We start from the raw sequence: 15,036 nt of genomic DNA, 5'->3' as shown, positions 1-15,036 counted from the left end.
TAAAATTGAAGCATACTGAAAAAGCGGTGAGATGTCATTCTGGCTTCTTACACAAACACGCCGTCAGCTGCAGTGTAACTGATCAGGCTTTCAAATCTCCATGACAGGTAGACCGGAGACCACAGCACATTTATATAATACCTGTGAACAGTGTCAGATGTTGAGTGATACTTGTGAAGGATACAGTGACACTTTCTACACATGCGTTATCTGCAACTGACATAATTTGGAAGCTGCTCCGCTTTTGATCTCCAGTTGCGTGGCTGGTCTAACTGTGCAGCAATAAGATTTTGGGGCATTTAGATGTTACAATGTAGCAGTGTTGAGTTGCACATGACCACGAGGGCAGGCATTATCGTCGTCAAGGTTACGTCTGGTCAAGACAAGGGAAGAATTCCATATTGCATACCGGGCTCACAGTGACCCCTTTACAACTGTGCCTACCATCTGAGACCAAATAATGGTCTTTTATCAGCAATGTGTTATCCTGCACTTTGGTTCAGAGATTCATTTATTGGTTTAATTATTTATTTATGTCATTTTCTCAATACCCTCTCGGATGGAACAGCGATCATTGCAATTAATAAATAAGAGACTCATTAGCCAGAACATGATGATCACCTGCCTATCATCGATTAAACGTGTATTGGCAATAGCAGCGTCACTTCACGAGGGATGACTGCTAGTCAGACGCATGCACAGTCGATGTAGGATCAGCAAATGTGCTGTCCATCTGTAGATGGGGAAGGTATGCCATACGTCTCAGTTTGAAGGAGGGAATTTTATGATGACCTGAACGCTCATCACGAGCATTTCGGAATGCACGACTTGTTGAGTGTTCGAGGAGGGCTATGGTGAGTGCCTTCGACATGTGGCGAAACCAAGGTGAAACTACGTCCCGACGTCATGGGGTTACATATCTCGAATGTTGTAGGCCAGGCAGACTGGTAGAACGCGACAGACGGTGCAGGCTCCAAGTGTGTCTGAACACACAGTGCCCTCAAGACTCCTAACAGTGTGCCCCTGCAGCTGACACCCCATACATTTGCCAATGTTAACACCATGACATCAGCAACTATGACTGAAATGGGCACTTGACCATTAGCAGCTCCTGGACAGCTATGTCATGGAACAGAGACAAACTGGCGCTGGTTCCATTGTGCTCTAGGGAAATTCAACTTGACTTTCATAGGTCCAGTACATATTGTTCAAGGTACCATGATGGCCAACAAGTAATATACGCTTGTTTCAGACCACATACTCCTCTTCATAAGGATTATGTTTCACGATGGCAGTGGCGTTTTTCAACCAGGTAATGCACCATATCACAAGGAATGGAAGTGATGGAGTATTTCGAGGAACAGAGTGCGAGTTTCAATTAATGTGCTGGTTCCACAACTCACCAGATGGGAATGCGATCGAACACATCTGGGATGTGCCTCGATGTGGGATAAGAGCTCATTCCCCTGGTGAGGAATTATTGGGAATTAGGTGCCTTGTGTGGGCAGTGTGGCGCCAATTCCCTTCCAGACCATGATGTGTCACTGCTTCTATCCATTGCAAAGGTGGACATATCAGGTGTTACATAGGTGACTATAATGTTCTGGCTGATGAGTGTTTATGTTTTAGTCCTTAGTAGCAGTTTTCATTTAGCCTACTGGTTACTGGTTTTGGTACACAATACCACCTCAGGACATCCTCTGCCATGCTCTCGGGAAACTACTAGGTACCTCAAATATGTCAAGCTTATTTTTCTCTCATTTCTTTCTTATTTTGAACATTATAATATGGTATGTCTAAAATATAAGATTTTCACTGTCCTTATTTCTGTCTACTAGTATGCCCCAACATTTATATGGATATCGATGTGGTGCTCTGCATAGTGGCATTCGTTATTTCAAATCATCTTGCCTAACTTTCCTATTTCATTTTACATATTGCTATTAACACTACAGTGAGAACTGATACTGTAATTGCAGTAATAAACAATATAACTCTTACAACTATTGAAAGCCTATATTAATACTACATGACCATGAATTTTCTCTAGAAGCTACAACTACTACTGTTACTACTATGTTACTACTGACAGTTGTTACTAATATTAACACTAATAAAAATACTTGTACTGCAGTTACAAAAGATTACATTATATTTTCTGACTCAGAGAGAAAGGTTACTATCTTACTGCCTTGTATAGCTTTGCTCTTTCCATATACAGTAGTCTAAAGTGGATGCACATACACATGCAATTTATTAGAAGGTGGGGTCAAATAAAAGCAGCCAGATATTAGAGTTCTATAGTACAAAGCAATACAACAGAGGAAAGTAAATGCAGCACTAAGATGACTATAGTAGCTGTTGAAAATGAGCACCACTCATCTCTTGATGCTTTTGGGCCCTGGTCGGTAGGTTGCTGAAGGCGGATCGAAGGTTGTATGCTTGAATTGCTGCAGTCTCATCTGGAGTGTTCTGCTGCAGTTCTTGATGACTGTGAGGATTGTTGTGATTGACTCTGCTCTTGAAGGCTCTCGTGCAGTGTAATAACACACTGACAGATCAGGTGACAAAGGTGGCCAGGTAGGGCCCCAACCAGGCTGACCTCTGCTAACAACTGTGAATCATGAAATTGTGTATCTGTGATCAAAGGTTCGGCTTGCTGTATGACCAGTTGCTCCATCTTCTTGGAAGTAACCTAACGCCTTTCCCTTCTCCATTAATATTGCCACAAATAGCTCCCAAATGTTGGCAACGTGATGGGCCAAAGTCAGCAGCTGATTGAAGAAGGTGAAACCGGTAATGCTGTGTGCAGACCTTGCACACCAAAATCCAACCTTATGATCGTGCAAAGGTGTTTCGTGGAAGTACTGCTGACTCTCCCAGGACCTGTGATTCTGTTAGTTGACGTAACAACTCAGCGGAAATTAGTCTCCATCAGACATAAAGAAAAGATCCATGTCCAAGCCATTCATTGTTATCTCAGTGAATGGACATTCACAAATGTGGAGGTGCTTAGGAACATCTGCTGCTTTTAATGCATGACCAACAGACATGCGATAGGGACATACAGGGTGGTCCATTGATAGTGATCAGGCCAAATATCTCACGAAATAAGCATCAAACGGAAACACTACAGAAAGAGATACTCGTGTAGCTTGAACTGGAGAAACCAGATGGCGCTATGGTTGGCCCGTTAGATGGCGCTGCCATAGATCAAACGGATATCAACTGCGTATTTTTAAATAGGAACCCACATTTTTTATGACATATTAGTGTAGTACGTAAAGAAATATCGATGTTTTAGGTGGACCACTTTTTTCGATTTGTGATATATGGCGCTGTAATAGTCACAAACGTACAAGTACGTGGTATCACGTAACATTCCGCCAGTGCGGACGGTATTTGCTTCGTCGTGCATTACCCATCTTAAAATGGACCGTTTACGAATTGCGGAAATTGTCGATATCTTGTTGATATTTAGCTATTGTGATCAAAATGCCAAATGGGCGTGTGCTATGAATGCTGCTCGGTATCCTGGACGAAATTATCCAAGTGTCCGGACCGTTCGCCGGATAGTTAGCCTACGTTATTTAAGGAAAGTGTTTAGCCACATGTGAAGCGTCAACCACGACCTGCAACAAATGATGATACCAAGTAGGTGTTTTAGCTGCTGTCGCGGCTAATCCGCAAATCAGTAGCAGACCAATTGCGCGAGAAACGGGAATCTCTAAGACGTCGGTGTTGAGAATGCTACATCAACATCGATTGCACCCATTCCATATTTCTGTCCACCAGGAATTGCATGGTGACGACTTTGAACGTTTTGTACAGTTCTGCCCTGGGCACAAGAGAAATTACGGGATGATACTACAAGATGTTTCACCGCATTACAGAATGCGATGTACTTCCAACATTATGGATGTCTGGCACATAGCTCGCGTACGGTTGAAGCGGTATTGAATAGCATATTTCATGACAGGTGGATTGATCGTCGAAGCACTATACCATGGCCCGCACGTTCACCGGATGTGACGTCCCCGGATTTCTTTCTGCGGGGAAAGTTGATGGATATTTTTTATCGTGAACCACCGACAACGCCTGACAACATGCGTCAGCGCATTGTCAATGCATGTGCAAACATTATGGAAGGCGAACTACTCGCTGTTGAGAGGAATGTCGTTACACGTATTGTCAAATGCATTGAGGTTGACGGACATCATTTTGAGCATTTATTGCATTAATGTGGTATTTACAGGTAATCATGCTATACCAGCATGCGTTTTCAGAAATGATATGTGCACAAAAGTACATGTATCACATTGGAGCAACCGCAATAAAATGTTTAAACGTACTTACGTTCTGTATTTTAATTTAAAAAAAAACTACCTGTTGCGAACTGTTCATCTAAAATTGTGAGCCATATGTCTGTGACCATTACAGCGCTATCTATCACAAAGTGAAAAAAGTGGCCCAACTAAAACGTTCATATTGCTTTACGTACTACACGCATATGTAATTAAAAATGGGGGTTCCTATTTAAAAAACACGCAGTTCATATCCGTTTGACCTATGGCAGAGCCATCTAGCGGACCAGCCATAGCGCCATCTAGTTTCCCCCTTCAAGCTAGACAAGTTTTTTCATTTGACGCTTATTTCGTGAGATATTTGGCGCAGTCAATCAATGGACCACCCTGAATATGCAGGTCTGCACAATCAGTGTGACATCCTGGCCTCTTGTGACAGGTGTTGGATTGATTTGGTAGGTCTCTGAAACATTTTATGGTGCACTGCAGCGAAGTTTTGTGGTGTGCAGGACAGTTAAGGCTTTTCTTTTTTTTACTGGTTCAAAACAGATCCTGTTTGACATCAATTTCGGAGTAAGCGTTGCATGGTACTCGTTGCTCCCACTTTAACACCACTAAATTTCACAGAAAACAACTGACAACACCGTTTCCACGACTTCGTTCTCACATAACTTTTCACAACGAACGCCTGCTGCTCCACTGAGAGTATCGTCGCCCCATTTGCTCTGTTCCACTCACATTGGCACAGCCCGCACTACAATCTGAACTGATGTGGATCACGTGGTGGCTACATGGATATATTCACGTGCAATCATATTCATTCTCCCAGGCCACTTTCATTTGCTCCACCCTGTACTAACAGAAGTATCTAAGGTCTCTGTAGGTTTGGAGCCAGATTGGCCACGCTATCATGTCCGGCAATATTTTACTGCCTCGAGACAACATTGCAACCAATCTAAGTGTATCACTTGTATTTCACTCATTTTTCTAATCTTCTTAGATACACTCCTGGTCAACTCCCTTAACACTTTTGTTATTGGACCAGCCAATCGTAGTAATGTATTGTTTTGTTCACAGTCCCTAAGATCATGAACATGTCTTCATCGTCCCTGCATTGGTGTCAGAGGCCACTAGCAGATGGACTATGGAATTATTCAGCCACGTGTAGCTGTCATTACTACCAACACAGAAAAGACTTCTATTGGAGTGATTCTGTCAATATAATGCATAGACTACTCGCATTACAGCAATGAATCACATTTTGTACCGGCCCAGATGAGCATCGTCAGGCACTATGGCGGCGACCTTGGTCGCATTCTTTCTGTTTTCTGGAGACATGCAGCAGTGTTACTTCTGGGGTCATGGTATGTGGATCCGCTGGGTATGACCTCAGCTCAAGACTCATAGTGACTGAGGACGCTGTTGGCACAATGGTTATGCCACTGCCATCCCATGTCCCTGTTTGCTACCTCTCATGCAACAGTATTGTGACATCAACAATCAACAGGAAAATGCTCACCCACACATGGGATGTATCTCCATAAATTGTCTGCCTGATGTTGAAATACCCCCATGTCCCGAAATCGCAGTGCTAGTAACGGCGATATCAAGGACGAGTTGCAACGATTATGGCCCACTTTCCCTCAGGAGAGGATAAAATGACTTTAAGATTTACTTCCCAACAGTACCAAAGCATGTGTCCAGGTAAGTGTGGTTGCAATGCCAAACTATAAATAGGTTCATACCATCAAGTTCTGTGTAAATTTGACTCGATTTTTCAATGACTGATATAATGTCACATACTGTATCAACATGTGAAGTATCATTTCGTTTCGTCATCCCTTCCTAATACTTCAGTTCTTGTTGATGAAAAGTATATTTAAACATAAACTCTACATCAAGCGATGTTCATACTCTTACGTGGAAGTTATCTTTCCTGTCTTACATGCTTCACTTTCTCCAGACTCTACCTTTCTCTTTTGCAGCTGATAAAGTGCATAAAATTATGTTCATGTATGATACTCATATAGCAATGCACCAGCAACCTACTTCCACATCCATTCCCTTCAAGAGTAATTTGGGTGATAAATAGCCAACATTTTCTGCAATAAGGAATTCAGTACCAAGACTAAGTTATCTGTGCACCGTTCAATCTCTCGACCAACTTTGTTGTATGGGAGCGAAAGCTGGGTGGATTCAGGTTACCTTATCAACAAGGTTGAGGTTACGTATATGAAAGTAGCTAGGATGATTGCAGGTACTAATAGATGGGAACAATGGCAGGAGGGTGTCCACAATGAGGAAATAAAAGAAAAACTGGGAATGAACTCTATAGATGTAGCAGTCAGGGCGAACAGGCTTAGATGGTGGGGTCATGTTACACGCATGGGAGAAGCAAGGTTACTCATGGGTTCAGCAGTAGAGGGTAGGAGGAGTCGGGGCAGACCAAGGAGAAGGTACTTGGATTCGGTTAAGAACGATTTTGAAGTAATAGGCTTAACATCAGAAGAGGCACAAATGTTAGCACTGAATAGGGGATTGCGGAGGAATTTTATAAAGGGCTATGCTCCAGACTGAACGCTGAAAGGCATAATCAGTCATAAATGATGATGATGATGAAATAACCAACACTGAAACTAGATGCTCCATCCACTGCATTAATATACACAGGAACTCTGGAAAAGAATTTTAGCTTAGGAAACAATCCCCATACTACTACACTGAATGAACATTTAACATAAAAATAATCTACACCGTCAGTCCAGATTAATAAGTGGAAAGTCAAAGTCCTGATATTAAATCTAGAAATTGAACGGCATTTTCTCTCTGAATCCAAAGAAAGATGTCGACATCGATTAACACAATAAGTTTACTGTTAACCATCACCATCTCTGCTTTTTAGAAACTAAAATTCGATTTTTTCACCATAACACTTCGCTAACGCCACCTTCCTCTAATTTGTTTAAAGATATGCTTATGTAGTTACAGAACTCACGACATGCCACAGACGGGGGCTGAGTGGGGTCCTGTGGTCTGCACAGCTGTGACGAGGGTCTGGCCACAGTCGCTGTGCTCACTGTGTGGCTGTATATTGGGGGTTGGTCCTGCTGTGTCCAGTGGCTGTCCCACGGTGCCGATGTAGACTGTTTCGATACATGTATTCACACAGGGACCACAGGGCAGCTATCCATCCACAGATAATGGGACCAATACAGTCAAAGGCAACAGTGAGTCCACTAACCCACTAAGATAAATGACTTACTAGTGAGACAATCAGTTTACACGCTGCTTCTCTTGAGTTCCTCATACTAGCAGTTTAACATACCAAGTTACAGTCACTCAGAAGTTAGATTGGCTAAACTTTTAAATGTACTTAATTGGCTACTATGTCCATCAGATGGTGTTCGTATGTCATATGCTACAGACTGGGCGGTAGGGGGAACATACAGTAAATATGATGACAGATACTTCTGAAATGACCGGGGAAGGAAATTCAGAGAAAAATGGAGCACAGTATTTGTCATATTACGAAGCTACTGCAGTAAAAATTTAACTTCCATTAAAACCTTTATCCCAGAATTGAAACTTCGGCCAAAAGATTTATTTGATTCACACTGGCCAATGAGTACTCACACGGAACAGGTGAACGTTGAATGGTACCTGACTGGGAGGCTGAACGAGTCTATGAGTATGATCAGTAAAATAAGCAGACACATTAATTATATGATATATACTTACGCCTAAGGGCTGATCACAGGTTGTCACTCACTGAAATCAAGAATTTTGTTTCTTTACTGTGTTCAGTGTAATGATATTCATCAGACTGTGATTAATGTGTGTGTGTGTGTGTGTGTGTGTGTGTGTGTGTTATATTAGTGGATAATAATGTAAATATAAGTGCAATGCACAGTCAAAGGAACTATGCTACATATGCCAAATGATAAAATTTGTATATAGTGTGATAACGAGTGAAAAAGTTGTGGCTGGTGTTTGGACGACGTACAATTTACAAGTGGTGCTTATGAAGTAAGTTTTGTCACGGAAAAAGACAAGCATTTCCAGAGCTCTGTAAACAATGATACATGTAGCAGTGGTGTTCAATGGCAGTAACTGTTTGGAGATACGTGTATCAAATGAGAACTATGTTATTGAAGATGTGGCAGTTTCTACTTTTGGCTCTTGTAGTTGTGTGTGTATGTGTGTTTTTCTGTGTGTGTGTGTGTGTGTGTGTGTGTGTGTGTGTGTGTGTTGGTTAACGTTTGTGATATCTCACGAAGAAACTGGGCGATGAATTTACGATTGACATAAGATGAGAGGCTTCATGTATATGCACGTAACGTGGATGGATACTTGTGTGTGAACTGGTTGTCACGGTAAGCAGATGGATAGGTACAATGCAATAGTGTACATAGCTTGAGGCAATGAAGAAGATACTGGTTAGGTCTTGTGGCATGCACGCTATTTAAGTTAAGATGTGGATTTCCCAACTTTACATCTAAATAATTCAGATAGAATTACATATTTAAGGTTAATAATAGGCATCTTGAAAACATGGCTGTGGCGATAAGCATTTTCATTCAAACATTGATTTTCGTTTATAATTATGAAATACACTTCTGTAACAATAAAAGTAAATGAGAAATGAATCATTGAGTGAAAGGATTATTATGTGAAGGATATGAATTCCAGTTTTTGAAGCAGCTCAGTAAGTGGTGCATAAATATTCAGATATATCTAAAAATAAAAGTAATTTATGGTAATTACTAGTCAGTAACATTATAGTGAGTATTTATAATGTGATATGTTCATAAAAAGGAATAGAAGGATATAAAGATCTGTTTCATTTTGATGTGGTTGGGGATGGACCAATAACTGGAACAGGTCAGAAAAGGAAAACACTAAGTTCCACCAGAAGAAAACACTGCAAGACTAATATTTACAAAAGCCACAGGGAAAATTAAGCAAAGAATGGTCAGTAGATATTTGACAGAGCCTCCTCTAAGAGCCAATTACGGAGTTTTGACACAAAAAAGCGCGTTCCTTTTTGTGTTGCACAAGGGAGTGCACTGAAGTATGGCAGTATCACGAGAAACAAAAGACTAGAAGTGGGAAGGAAATGTGAAGGAAGACAGAGCATTATGCGGAACTGCCTGAAGCGGCAGAACAGTTGTGAAACCCTGTCGCCTTTCTTGTGAGGTGGTCATGTGGTGTTCAAGAATTATGTTTTTATATCACCTTCTTTAAGAGAAATTTTCCATATATGCTCCGATTGAGAATGACATTTTCCTTAGAGCTTAGTAAACTTCAAAAACGTTTTTTCTAATTCCCCTCGAATAGTTCGTTAGAGTTGATGAATTTTGTTACAGAAATTGTCAGCGAAACCCACATATATATCTAGAAAGCAAAAGGGAGATACAAAACACACAAAACTGTTGTACTGATATGGGTGTAGCGACTAATGCGACTGACTACTCCACTACAACCAAGATTTCAGGATTTACAGAATGGAAACGTCACGAATAGGGAATTTAAAATACGTTGCTGCACACCTCGAACTGTGCTGCAGCATTCCAAGATACACTATGTGATCAAAAGTATCCAAACACCTGGCTGAAATTGAATTACAAGTTCGTGGCGTCCTCTGTAGGTAATGCTAGAATACAATATGGTGTCGGCCGACCATTAGCCTTGATGACAGCTCCTACTCTCGCAGACATACGTTGAATCAGGTGCCGGAAGGTTTCTTGGGGAATGCCAGCCCATACTTCATGGAGTGGTGCACTGAGGAGAGGTATCTTTGTCAATCGGCAAGGCCTGGCACGATGTTGGTGTTCCAAAACATCACAAGAAGTTCTGTAGGATTCAGGTCAGCGCTCTGTGCAGGCCAGTCCATTACAGGGATGTTACTGAGGTGTAACCACTCCGCCGCAGGCCGTGCATTAAGAACAGGTGTTTGATCGGGTTGAAAGATGCAATCACCACCCACGAATTGCCTTTCATCATAACCACCTCCGAAGTTTACTGTTGGCACTACACACACTGGCAGATGACGTTCACTAAGCATTCGCCGCACCCACTCCCTGCCATCGGATGGCAAAATTGTGTACCGTGATTCGTCACTCCACACAAGGTTTTTCCACGGTTCAGTCGTACAATGTTTACTCTCCTTAAGCCAAGCGAGACATTGTTTGCATTTACTGGTATGATGTGTGGCCTATTAGCAGCCACACGACCATGAAATCCGAGTTCTGTCACCTCCCGCCTAACTGCCATACTACTTGCAGTGGATCGTGATGCAGTTTGGAATTCCTATGTGATCATATGGATAGATGTCTGTCTGTCACACATTAAGACCCTCTTCAACTGTCTACGGTCTCTGTCGGTCAACAGACGAGGTCGGCCTGTATACTTCTCTGCTGTACGTGTCTCTTCACGTTCCCACTTCACTATCACATCGGGGACAGTGACCTAGGGGTGTGTAGGAGTATGGAAATCTCGCGCACACGTGTATGACACAAGTGACACCCAATCACCTGACCACGTTCGAAGTCCATGAGTTCTGCGAAGCGCCCCATTGTGCTCTCTCACGATGTCTAATGACTACTGAGGTCACTGATATGGAGTACCTGGCAGTAGGTGGTAGCGCAATGCACCTAATATGAAAAACGTATGTTTTATGGAGAGTCCGGATACTTTTCACTACATAGTGTAGAGGTTTCCCTGGTCCTGGTAAGGAGCGACAGACTTGCTCCGCTTCTTCACCTTCACTTTAGACAGTATAACGCCATTTATAGGTATCTCATTCCCAGAAGCAGGGGAGACAACAAACGAGAACAGAGGGTACTTTGAAGGAAGAGATTTAGGGTAGCATGTACAGCACAGAGAACAGAGCGGGCTTTCCCTAGCTGCCAACAGCACATGTCACTGTGGTGTCTGTCTGTGATCTGAGCAGTCCATCACTGTGTCCATCACTAGAACGGAACCTGCAGTGGCCACAGCTAATTTTCCTTTTTCTTCAAACATTTCAGGAGCTAACGTAAATAACAGCTTGTTGTACACATGCAGTTCAATAGAAATGTTGACTGCAAATAAGACCTAAATAATCCATGTAGCTGTGGAAATCTTGGCTATTGCATGATTCTCTTCTTGCTAACTTATCTGCCAACAAAAGATTTAATGAAAATGTTATTAGAATTCAACGAAAGCATTGTGAGCCATCAGAAAGTGCTATTTCTATTTCCAGTGTCTGTGTTTATGGCTCTACGGTGAAATGACCTTCAGACATCATTTCATGTTTGAAGAAACAAGTACTGCTTGAGCTACAGCTGCGTGAAGAACAAGAAACATATTCACAATCGTGAATACGATGAGACTCCAACTGTACAGTTTGCTGGTGATGTCAAAAGCTTGATCTCAGACCGGGACTGGAATCTGAATTTCCCACTGTGCAAGTATGATCGCCGAACAACTTCGTCTATGTGAGGATGCTTCAGTGACCGACCTAAAACTCCACATATCACCGCGAGTTTCCATGTCTTGCTGTAGAACAATCACTGTAACTCTCACTCAGGAAGAAACTTACTTATTGTTGCCACGACCTGTGCCTGGGCATATGAATACTACTTACAGTGCCTGTGTTTAAAAACCTCCCATGGCATGTCCTTCAGACAAGGATGCATGTCTGAAGGAACAGACCCTGCTGCAGTTCACAGCTGTATTTAGCATAAGAAATGTGTTTGCAGTTTAAAATACGATGAGATTCTCACTCTACAATTTACTCATGACATCAGAAGATTTGTGCCAGACTGGGAACCGAACCTGGATTTCCCACTTTATGCCAGCAGTGGCCTTAACAACTTCCAGGATCCAGGTTAGAGTGTCAGTATGGAAGAAATTTTACTATTTTGCCAATATATAGGGTGAATCACCTAATGCTTCCTCCAGAAATATTGCGGGTATTGAAAGTGCTTTTCATCTGCTGTTTTCATACGGTGGATTGGTAGTCTGGAGCCCGTATTGTTAGCCAATCCATAGATTGTACTAATACCTAGGAAGTGTATTTGTTGTGCCAATATACACTTTTCTAAATAGACCAACTCCTATTGACATTAACAAACGAAAAGTAGCGTAGATCAGAGTGTCAGTGGTGTGTGTTGCAGGATCCAAGTACGAGTCGTTTACGAGATACCGTATTTGAAATGTTCGACATCGGCACTTGTTTGTGGCATTCAAGCTGCTTAGTTGCGAAGTACAACGTCTTTATGTTTGCTTACTTCGAGCATGCGTGTTCCTTGAGAGCATTTAGACAAGCTATTCAGTTAGTGTGTGACAATCCAATGCAGACAACGCCGGTATTTGTATGACATACATTATGTGACCAAAGGTATCTGGACACCCCCAGAAACATTCATTTTTCATATTAGGTACATTGTGCTGATACCTACTCCATATTGCCGCCCTCAGTGGACATTACACACCGTGATACAGCAGAATGGGGCGCTCCACGGAGCTGGCGGACGTCGAACGTGGTCAGGTGATTGATGTCTCACTTGTCATACGTCTGTACGCGAGATTTCCACACTCCTAAACATGCGTAGGTCCGATGTGATAGCGAAGTGGAAACGTGAAGGGACACATACAGCACAAAAGCGTACAGGCCGACCTCGTCTGTCGAATGACAGAGACTGCCGACAGTTGAAGAGCGTCATAAACTGTAATAGGCACACATCTATCCAGAACATCACACGGGAAATCGAAACTGCATCGGTATCCACTACAAGTACAATGACATTTAGACGGGAGGTAACAAAACCAGGATTTCATGGTCGAGCGGCTGCTCTTAAGCCACACATCGCAGTGGTAAATGTCAAATGACGCCTCGCCTGGTGTAAGAAGCGTAAGCATTGGACGATTGAACAGTGGAAAAACGTTGTGTGGTGTGACTAATCATGGTACACAATGTGCCAATCGGATGGCAAGGTGTGGGTATGGCGAATGCCCTGTGAACGCTCTCTGCCAGCATGTGTAGTGGCAACAGTAAAATTTTATGATATGGCCGTATTTGTCATGGAAGGTGCTTGCACCCCTTGTTGTTTTGCGTGGAACTATCACAGCACAGTCCTACATTCATGTTTTAAGCGCCTTCTTGTTTCCAACCGTTCAAGAGCACTTCGGGGATGGCGATTACATCTTTCAACATGAAAGAGCATCTTTTCATAATGCATGGGCTGTGGCCGAGTGGTTGCATGACAGTAATGTCTTTGTGAAGGACTGGCCCGCACAGAGTCCTGATCTGAACGCTACAGAACACATCTGGGATATATTGGAACGCCAGCTTCGTGCAAGATCTCACCGACCAACATCGATACCTCTCTTCAGTGCAACACTCCTCGTAGAATGAGCTGCCATTCCCCAACAAATCATCCAGCACCTGATTGAACTTGTGGCTGCGAGAGTGGAAGCTGAGGTCAAGGCTAAGGGTGGACCAGCACCACACTGAATTCCAGCATTACCGATGGAGGGCTTCATGGAATTTCTAGGTCATATTCAGCCAGATGTCTGGATACATTTGATCACATAGTGTATACAAGAAAATGGATATCAGTAGTAGTGTATTTTACTGCGCATGCACATCTAATAAAACTTTGTGGTGGACATTGAAGGCTTGTCAGTACGCACACTTAGAGCTGTGTAACATAGTTGAGCAGCTTGTCTCATGCTTACCTGGTGTCTGTCGGTGTCTCTGCAATCAGGTGAGTCAACTCCACAACAGTTTGTGGGTCGTTGACTACAGCCTCAGCCCAGCCCTGGGTCGCCATCACATGGAGCAAGTGGGCCTTTATGAACGCGACGGCAGCTTGCTTCAGCCTGTTGGCGGAATGCCTAATCGCGATAACACCTGCGACTGCCGCAGTCTCGACAGACAGCTGGGCGACCACCTGTTGCTCACAGTGCGCTTTCAGTACCGACAGGCCGTATATGTCGGCGGCGACCAGCAGTTGTGGGGCCATGCTGGGCAGCTGGGGCACCTGCAGGGTGTAGAGGTATGCCAGCACCTGGCGCAGCACAGGACCCTCTGTGTCCGAGAGTACGAGCTGGCTGCTGCTGCCCTCTACAGTGACGCGACGGAACATGTCCGCAAACACGGGACTCCTGGCGGCCAAGACAGCCCTGTGAGCCACGAGCCGCGTGTCCCCGGCCAGCAGAGTCACCACAGCGCCGTCCCCGGCGTCCAGCAGGGCACCCAGATCCACGGCCGTGGCCTCCTCAGCCTCCTGAACTCGTCCCACTGTGAGGGATTCTGGAACACAGTTTCCCAAAGTAAAAGGTAGGAGTGGCTGCCAGTGCAGAGTTAATCATTTTATCAATTTAAAGGCATTTATAAAGCTTCCATCAGGATAAAATTCACACACAACATAGATTAAAGTGTGTAGATGAAGGAAATAATACTTTTGAAAATCTATTACATCTCCTCTTAAAACTTCCCCATTTGGTTGTAAAAAATGCCACGGAAGGAATACAGGCCTCCTATCATTTGTCTCTCTGTACAATTACTTGCTCAAAGTATCAAAATGGAGATCTAGCACAAAACTAAGAGCATATTTTATTCAACACACAGTCCCAATTTCTGCACTTATGTAAGAAAACAATGATATTTTATGTCTGAAATCTGTATCCCTCTGCCCCTAACCGCTAGCTCAGCATGTTTCTCTCCAGGAACTGATACAGGGGA

General features: G+C 43.2%; 1 protein-coding gene across 1 annotated transcript in view; it reads right to left on the bottom strand.

The window, feature by feature from the left end:
* Positions 1–15,036, bottom strand: part of LOC124553262 (60 kDa lysophospholipase-like) — a 120,721-nt gene that overhangs the window by 15,449 nt on the left and 90,236 nt on the right. The window contains exon 3 of the mRNA XM_047127148.1: positions 14,028–14,604. Within this exon, the coding sequence (XP_046983104.1) occupies positions 14,028–14,604 (577 nt within the window). The remainder of the gene's footprint in view (positions 1–14,027; positions 14,605–15,036) is intronic.

This window comes from Schistocerca americana, chromosome 11, assembly GCF_021461395.2.
Source record: "Schistocerca americana isolate TAMUIC-IGC-003095 chromosome 11, iqSchAmer2.1, whole genome shotgun sequence".
Lineage (NCBI taxonomy): Eukaryota > Metazoa > Arthropoda > Insecta > Orthoptera > Acrididae > Schistocerca > Schistocerca americana.
This window is presented reverse-complemented; position numbering and strand designations above follow the sequence as displayed.